The 8,459-nt window shown below is 34.7% G+C and overlaps 1 protein-coding gene across 1 annotated transcript; it reads left to right on the top strand.

Annotated features, from left to right (window-relative positions):
• The first annotated feature begins 70 nt into the window (after positions 1-70).
• On the top strand, positions 71-5,428 carry LOC120272478 (serine/arginine-rich splicing factor SR45a-like). The gene is made up of 7 exons (XM_039279310.1): positions 71-158; positions 259-278; positions 3,618-3,740; positions 3,841-3,940; positions 4,032-4,181; positions 4,711-4,780; positions 4,944-5,428. Exons 1-7 carry the CDS (start codon positions 156-158, stop codon positions 5,177-5,179), a joined length of 702 nt encoding a protein of 233 aa, XP_039135244.1. The 5' UTR covers positions 71-155; the 3' UTR covers positions 5,180-5,428.
• The last annotated feature ends 3,031 nt before the right edge of the window (positions 5,429-8,459 follow it).

The raw sequence follows: 8,459 nt of genomic DNA on the forward strand, positions 1-8,459 counted from the left end.
GTCTCGAGTCTCGAATCAAACAGCTACGCCACTCTTTATATATTGTATATATAAAGCTGCCGTTTAGTGAGAGTGCCCTTTTCTATTCCCGAATCGAGCCGAAGAAACCCTAGCGCCCAAATCACTGCTTCTGCGACTCTCGGCGTCGATCCCAGATGGTAAGCGCCTGCGCTGCTTCTCTTTGGTTCTCCCTTCTCTATCGCTGTTTATCGGTACTGATTCTCGCTTCTTGGTGTTCTTGGTTTCGATTTTGTGCAGGCGGATTCTCCACGCAAGAGGTAAAACCCTAAGATATCGCCTTTTTTTTTTTCTTTTCTTTTTGGATTAGGTTTGGAATCTCTAGATTTGTGTTCAGTTGAGGCAGATTTGATGAGAAGGGAAAGAAAGACGTTGTTTTTCTTGGGTTCGATTGAATGAAAAAGGAGGACGGATTTGATGAAAGAAGATGGATCAAATAATTTTCTTTGTTTTTACTCACATTAGTGTTACAATTCTTGTTTCTGAATTTGGTACTAGGGTTTCGAATCATATGATTTCTGTGTCTTCCGATTTTAGTTTTAGACATTTAAGATTGGTCCTGCAAGAAAGCAGGGTTATCAGTATGTCGACTTGATTACTGTAAGCTAGGTTTTCTGAGGTATAATCCTAGTCCATTGGCTTTTGTTTTCTTTTCTTTGCGAATTTGGGGTTGGGGCCTGGGCATTTGTGTTTCAATTGAGGCAGGTTTGATGAGAAGATAAAAGAAGACATGATTTTTCTTGGTATTTATTGAACGAGAAAGAAGGATGAATTTAATGAAAGAAGATGGATTCAAATAATTTTCTTTATTTTCCTCCCATCACTGTTACAGTTTTGTCTCTGAACTTAATACTAGACTTTCAAATCCTATGACTTGTGTGTGTTTCGATTTTAGTTGGACATTTATATTGGTCCTGCAAGCACGCAAGGATATCTGAATGCCGACTTGATCACTACTGTTAAGGTCTTGGTTTTCTAGACATTTATACCATACAGATTGGTCCTGCAAGCACACAAGGATATGTGAATGCCAACTTGATCACTACTGTAATTTAGTGTTTTCAAAGTCTTGGTTTTCTAGATGGCTAGGTAAAAGTGGAGGGTTTCTGACCTAGGTAGGCAACCTGAAGTTGGGGTAATTTAAAAAAAAAATGAAAGAGAAAATGTGATTTGAGGTAAGGGGTGATATCTATGAAATTATGGAATAGGATCAATAAAAGATGCAGGAAAGAAAAAACCCATGCTGCAATACACAAAATGCTGAATTGTTTGTGACAATATGCATGCCTCAGGTCTTAATTTGAATATGTGATCTGTCTTTTCCTTCTCAGGTCTATGTTTTGATTTTACAATTTTGCAAAGTTCTCTGTGTAATGGTTTTGGTTTGTATTTTGTTATATAATGGATTTGAATTTGGTTAGGTTGAGCTAAGTAGGGCTGAATTTGGTCCATTTGAGATATTGAACTAATTGGCTGCTAGCAACAATGTTCTGTTTTAGTTGATTGATCACTAGCTAGGCAGCTTCCTAGTATTTGTCTACCAATTACTTAATATGGATGTGATTGCAGACTCCAAACAGACTCTTAGCTGAGACCACCTGTAATAATACTAATGAGGATTATTGTATTAGAGAATTATTATTGATTCTTAAATGTTTAAAAGGATTTGATTATCTTCCCTGTGGATGGCATCTTATTTCATATTATGAACCCAATCTGAGGTTCAAGGATTATTTTTTAGGCTTATGTGATGAGTCGACTTTGTTAGCAATTATGCTGAAGTATTATTCTTCATGCTCTGTCATCTCGGTATCTGAATGCATCTATCTTCTGACGTGTGAATGCATCTATCTTCTGATGTGTTAATGTGCGATGTTAATTATAGAATGCTTGTGGACAGACACTCCTATTTTTCAATTTGTCATACTCGGTGACAGTAGCATCCTGGCACCCCAGGAACCAGTCACATTGTTCACCCAGTTAGCTGAAGTTTTGTCTTTTGTTTATCAGTTAGAGCATTTGGCTTCACAATGGCATAATCACATGATGAATTGATTTTATCATCATTCTGCTGGTCATCAATTGTTTCTTTGGTTCCCAACGCAATGGTGGAAACTAAATATTGTAGTGTGTCTTGTTGGGGGAGCTCACCTGAAGCCTTACTACTTGAGCAAATGAAAACCAGAAACCATTTAGTATTATTCTTTAGGGTCTCTTTGAAGTGGACTTATTGCATGTCAAACCTTATCGACTTCATTCTCATCTTCTAGTTTATCGGCATTTTTTCATGGTTCCAAGATATATTATAATGGCACTTTCTCTGGGACTTGATCTAACACCTTACGAAATGAGATGACAACCTCCATGAACCATTTGTGTCAATGTTCCCAGAAATGTCTTTTAACATGATTTATGTCAAGTCATGGTGAGGTAATTAATTTCTCATGAAATGAAAAACATGCTTCATTGCCCATGTGGTCTTCCGTCATTTCCTTATAGACATACTCCTTAAATTGGACACTTAACATGAGAACTATTTCAATTTTATTGTCTTCATTTATTTTATTATTGTGACTAATTATTCAGTGAATTCATTATTCATATGAGTTGATTTCTTTCATGATAGATTGCGGAAGAAATAGATAGCTCAGTTGCTGCATTAACTATTATAATTGCCTCGACGAAAAATTACTTTCTCCCACTAGTATTCTGCTATTGAATAAAAAAATTTGATAAGATAAGCATTAAGCAAATATAGTATATACTCAAGAGCCATAAGTGCTCTAATTATGTTTTATGATTTGTGTTTAATTTTTGTTGATATTGATGGTAGATGAATATGCGCTCACAACAATTGCATTCTCAAGCAATATTGCACTAATTCCTCCTGAAAATTCAGGTCTAACTGTCTAATTGATTTTCTTAATTAGAATAGAACAGCTACAAAACAAAAGGTCTTTGGTTTGGTGTACACAAAGATTTTTAGAGTTCCTTTTTCTTATTTTTTTGAGAGGTGGACAAATCAATTGGGCATATACATGTCTCGAACCCTTGATGCCTGATTGTGGAGGGGAGTGTTATATTAACTTTCTATTGTGAAGGTGGTATATTTTCAAGCTTTATAGGAACTTAAAATGCGATTTAATAGATGACAATAGTAGGATTTATAGTCCTGATCTGTGTGGTGACATCTTCTTGAATTCATTATGCTTGAATTTGTGAACTTGCAAAACACACAATGTTATTATGTTTGTAGCCTTTCATCATTTGGAAATTCAACAGTCTTGGTTATAGCATGGTGATTTGGTGATATTTCATGCTCTTCTTATGTATATATGTATGATGGATATTTAAGACCTGATTAAACTGCTCATCCAATATCTATTGTATATCCTTCTGGCTGTGTTAATTTGCCTTACTGGGTTGTTCAGTCAAGTCCTTATGCCTATACTTTTACAACTTAATTAGTGTGAATTCTCATTTTTTGTTTGAATCATTTAATTTATTGATACCAAATTTAATATGAATTAATGTTTTCAGGATTTCTCATCATTTGAAACTACATACAAAGTGCATGCTTATACTTTATTCTCTTGCAGGGTCCGGTCTAGATCAAGATCCCATTCCCGATCAGTCTCCAGGTCCAGGTCTAGGGGTAGATCACCATCCAGATCCCTGTCCCCACGTCCAAGATCTCGGTCAAGATCTGGAAGTCGCGGCAGGTTCTTTTCTACTTGCTGTTATGTCATTATTGATGCCACTGGTGTAGGTGTTTGACATTGTGTTGGATAAGTTATTTGGGAAACGTCTGTGTTGTCTTAGGACTGATGCTGTCAATCCTGGAAATACACTTTATGTGACTGGCCTATCTACTAGAGTCACAGAAAGGGATCTTGAAGACCACTTTTCCAAGGAGGGAAAGGTTGGTTTCTAATTACTGTTATGTTCCTTTGTTTGAGAGGTGGCTAATGGGTTTAATGTTATTATGTTTTTAATGACTTCAATGTGTCTAGGTTGTTGATTGTCGTCTAGTTGTTGAACCTCGGACCCGCATCTCTCGTGGATTTGCTTTTGTGACCATGGATACTGTCGATGATGCTGATCGCTGTATAAAATATCTCAATCAGTCAGTATTGGAAGGGCGCTATATAACTGTGGAGAAGGTAAATTGTTGCATTATAGTTGTATAAATCGTAATTCGGAGGAATCTTTTTTGGTTCTTTCAGTTGACTTGGAGGTTTTTGGTTATATTCAGAAGACACTGCATCAGCTGTGTTTGCAACAAACAATCAAGATGATGAGTTCATCGATCTCAACTTTGTCACACAGCTTGATGAATGGCCAGCTTAACAGTTTTCCTTGCATCACATCAACTAAACATAGCAAAATTGCCAACTAAACAACCTCAGCATTCACCTTCCAACTACCTCAACAACTAATCAACGGACATTATCAACTCTAATCAGGGCATTTATGGTATCTCATACAATATTCATGTAACTGGACTAGAAGTCATCCTTAATTATAGAAGTTTCTTACCTCCAAGTTCTCCAGTGATATCAAACTATAATTATAGTGTTGAGTACTGTTTTTTTAGGGCTTTTAACAAAAGAATGTCTTCTTGTACTCCCATTGTTTAGTTAATTGTTGCTTTTTCTCTGTAAGGGACTGAGTGTTTTTTTGCTATTGCAGTCAAGGAGGAAAAGGCCACGGACACCAACTCCTGGGAACTACCTTGGTATGAAAAGCACACGAGACAGCAGTGAGTGTAGCTTTTATTTTCTTGTCAGTGCTGAAGTTGGAATATTTGGGTGTAATTTTTATTTCCAGATCTGACTTGTTCCATGTTGGTTGAATATGGGAATATAGAGTAAACTCTGTTATTGGCTCGTCGTTCATTTTCAGATTCCATTCTTCCTTGGCAGGCTACCGTAGCAGGTACCGTGGAGGCGTTGGGCGTGATGACTATGGTGGTGGTGGTGGGTACCGCAGATCTCCTAGGCGTTCACCCTATCGTGGTGGGCGTGAATACTCTCCTCGTCGTTCACCATACGGTGGTGGTAGATCCAGAAGGGAGCGGTCAAGATCCCTTCCCTACTCCCCATATGGAAGTCCAGACAGGGGTGGTTATGGTCGCCGCTCCAATGTGTACGCCAGGTAACATTGTGGATGTGTTCTCTAGGGCTGGGGTGCACATTGTGTTAGGAGAAACCGTATTTAGACTCTTCTTTGCTTGAACTAGTGGACTGTTTGGATGGTCTGAGTGCTTTAATACTTCATGCAGTTATTTTCTTTTATGTTTGGAAAGCTCCTCCTTTGGAGGTTTCTCCAAACAAGATCATGACTAGGTATCTGTTACTCATCTTAATGTTCAATGCTTAACATCAGTGTAGTTTGTGGGTTGCTTGCATGTGTCAGCGCGAATGTGGTTTGATATTATTCAAAGCCATGTTAGGATTGCATGTTTTATTTGCATTAAAATTGAGATTAGTAGATTTTCCTTGTCATAACCAGGTGCATGACTACTCCAGTCTGTTAATATGATGGTCTTGAACACCAGAAATGCTTTGTTCTTCATTTTATTCTGTTTATTCTGGATGGCGTACTGCATTTACTTATCTGGTGCCTGTGTTGCCAAAACCCCTAGTTTTATCAAGCGCCAAATAGAGTGCTCTTCTTCATCATTTCTATTTAGCTTTATGACATTGGCATACATGATTTTTAGCCTTAATGGATCAGATTGTGATGGAAATCTTGCATATAATAACCTCCAGACAGGAACAGAGCAAGTTAAGGTATTAATTGATGAAAACCCTCCTTTATGATGTCAGATAAATTTTGATGTTTTAAAGAAACTAAGCATAAATCATTATTTGGCTATTCAGGAAAATACCCAATTTGTAGACCATACCAAGCAGCCTTTTTCTACAGGATAGAGTGAACGATTGTAACTTCTTTTGTTTGAAGATGCAACACTATGAAAGTAGTACTGTTTCTCATTATTTGTATTTGTATTTATTTAAGATTTTTAACTACAAAAAATTGATAATCCCTCATTCATTAACTAATCATTTATTATTTTGATTACATAGGTAATTTTTTTTAATCCCTCCTATAAGGTTAGCCCCTTAAATTTAATCAGCTTTACCTAATGATCACAATGTGAATTTTCTGGGCTACATGCAAAATGAAACTTGCTGCAACTCTAGACACATCACCCCAGATATTTGAGGAACAATAACAAATGAAAATTATTATGAGATTATTACCGGTTTAGAATTTTCAACACATGTTCCTTGCCCTATAGTAATAGTAAACAGCCTAGATAAAGAAGTCACCTAAATTAAGTTAGAGGTTTTCTTTTAAGCAACAGCGTTTTGTCTTCTTTGCTTTGTTTCTTTCCTATGTTTATGCTTATATACTAAAATAGATTAACATTTTTTAGCATTCTCTTACACTTTACATGAAGAATCTAATGGATATTCCACTTATTATATTAGAGATGGATGACATCCAAACTAGAGTGATGGAGCTTTCTTTTGTTTGCTTCTTTATATGCATATCTCTAGTCTAATCCCGGATCTTAAGCCCTAGAAATGTGTACCCTTTACATCAATTATTCTTATCCAATGAGTGCCTAATTCTTGTCTATATACTGCAAATGATAATCTTCTGTTTTTGTTTTTTTTTTTCTTTTAGATTCATCCTCTCTATCTCATGCATAAAGAAATATTAGAAATTATAACAAAGTAAATGATTTAGGTTTTTACAACACTATATTGATAGTAAGAAGGTGGTATAATATTTTTTTTAATAAATATTGTTTCTTCATATTTTTTTAACAAAGAAAAAAAAACAATTTTTTTTTTTGAAACTCGCTAGACGATTGGATTAAACTAGACTTGGATGTATTGCCAAGCCTCTTGCTACAGTGGAATAATTTAAGTTATTTGATTTAGTGTATATATTTTAAAATGTAGCACTAAATTCAAACTCAGGGTTTAAATATTGATATGGTAATGGGTATTATAACAATAGGCCAAAAAACTATTTGTCCAATGGCACTAGATAGATTTTACTTAGATATTCAATCTTTAAATTTGTGATGAATTCTAAAATATTTTTTTAAGAGATTGTTTTTGTTTTTCAATATCGATACTTCCTGAAGAAGGAAACACTGAATTTTTTTTTAAAAAAATGCAATTATTAAAATAAAAAAAAGAATTTTATTATATAAAATGGTTGTAATTATTTTCGTTTTATATTTTAAAAAATAATATTTATTATCTCTAAATTGGGTTTTAAAAAACACCTCTATAATAATCTATTCAAATAAACTCACACATTACCACAACAATAGGCTGTTAAACACCTTTTAGGTCTCATCTTTTTTCTCTTTTATGACCCTCCACTTAAAATAATTTTTACTTTTCTTATGTGCTATAAACCCCCACAACCAATTTATTTCAAATAAGTTCCTTCCTCAATAGATCCTTTCTAATAACTCCTGACATCTATTCCAACATTCTTATTATCATCATTTAAGTATATTATTCTTTAACCGCTCAACATCCTGATATAATATTCATTAACTAGAACAAAAAAAAGTTAAAAATAAACAGTGACACCACCAAAATTATCCAAAATAACAACCCGTGAATATTTATCCATCTACATCCAAGTTGCCAACAAAAATCTAAAAAAAAAACCAGAGACTCTGTTCAATCCTCAATAAATACTTACCACTCAATGAATACATACATTCCCTTCCAACATCCTTTCACTCTTTCTCTCTATTGTCTTCTTACAAACAACAACCAAACATTATGTTGTGAAATGTAAGACTGAATTAAACAGTATCAAAGCAAAATAAATAAAAATAATATTATAAATAAATGACATAAAAACTCCTAAATAATTAAAGTAAAAATCATAGGCAAGAATAAAAAAATTTATTAAGTGGGAAAATTTCAGGAGTTACCAACTTTGTCTAATAATAAGGAGAAATACAAAATCAAAAGTATTTTTTTATTACTCCCACTCTTCTAATTTTTTTTTCTCTCACTCTCACACTTCAATTGTGTATGATAAGCTTCAATTGATGGCCCTTTTATAGGCTATTGATCCACTAACCCCACCGCCATTTTCATACCCTTTATTTACTTTCAATTGGCGCCATTGATTATAGGTTGATGGTTTTGTGAGGAGTTGGTAAGACATTGTTTTGGTGGCTAACAATTCTCTCACTTGAAGAGATGATTGAAAGACAATCAAATCTTCACACCATTCTTTCTAACTTGCCACTTGATGTTGCTTACGTCTCTGTTAGGCCACAAGAGGATTGACACCATATGAATTTGTTAGCGTTGATTGCTTTTGTCATAAAGTCTGCTAGGTTGTTTATAGTATGAATCTTTTGCATGTTCACTGTACTTTTTTCC

This window comes from Dioscorea cayenensis, chromosome 11 (genome assembly GCF_009730915.1).
Source record: "Dioscorea cayenensis subsp. rotundata cultivar TDr96_F1 chromosome 11, TDr96_F1_v2_PseudoChromosome.rev07_lg8_w22 25.fasta, whole genome shotgun sequence".
Classification (NCBI taxonomy): Eukaryota; Viridiplantae; Streptophyta; class Magnoliopsida; order Dioscoreales; family Dioscoreaceae; genus Dioscorea; species Dioscorea cayenensis.

Bases quoted from the DNA above. Each gene is read 5' to 3' on its own strand.
- LOC120272478 (XM_039279310.1), top strand. The intron at 3,741-3,840 runs GTTCTTTTCTAC...GTGTTGTCTTAG, and splicing joins AGATCTGGAAGTCGCGGCAG to GACTGATGCTGTCAATCCTG. The intron at 4,781-4,943 runs GTGAGTGTAGCT...CTTCCTTGGCAG, and splicing joins GAAAAGCACACGAGACAGCA to GCTACCGTAGCAGGTACCGT.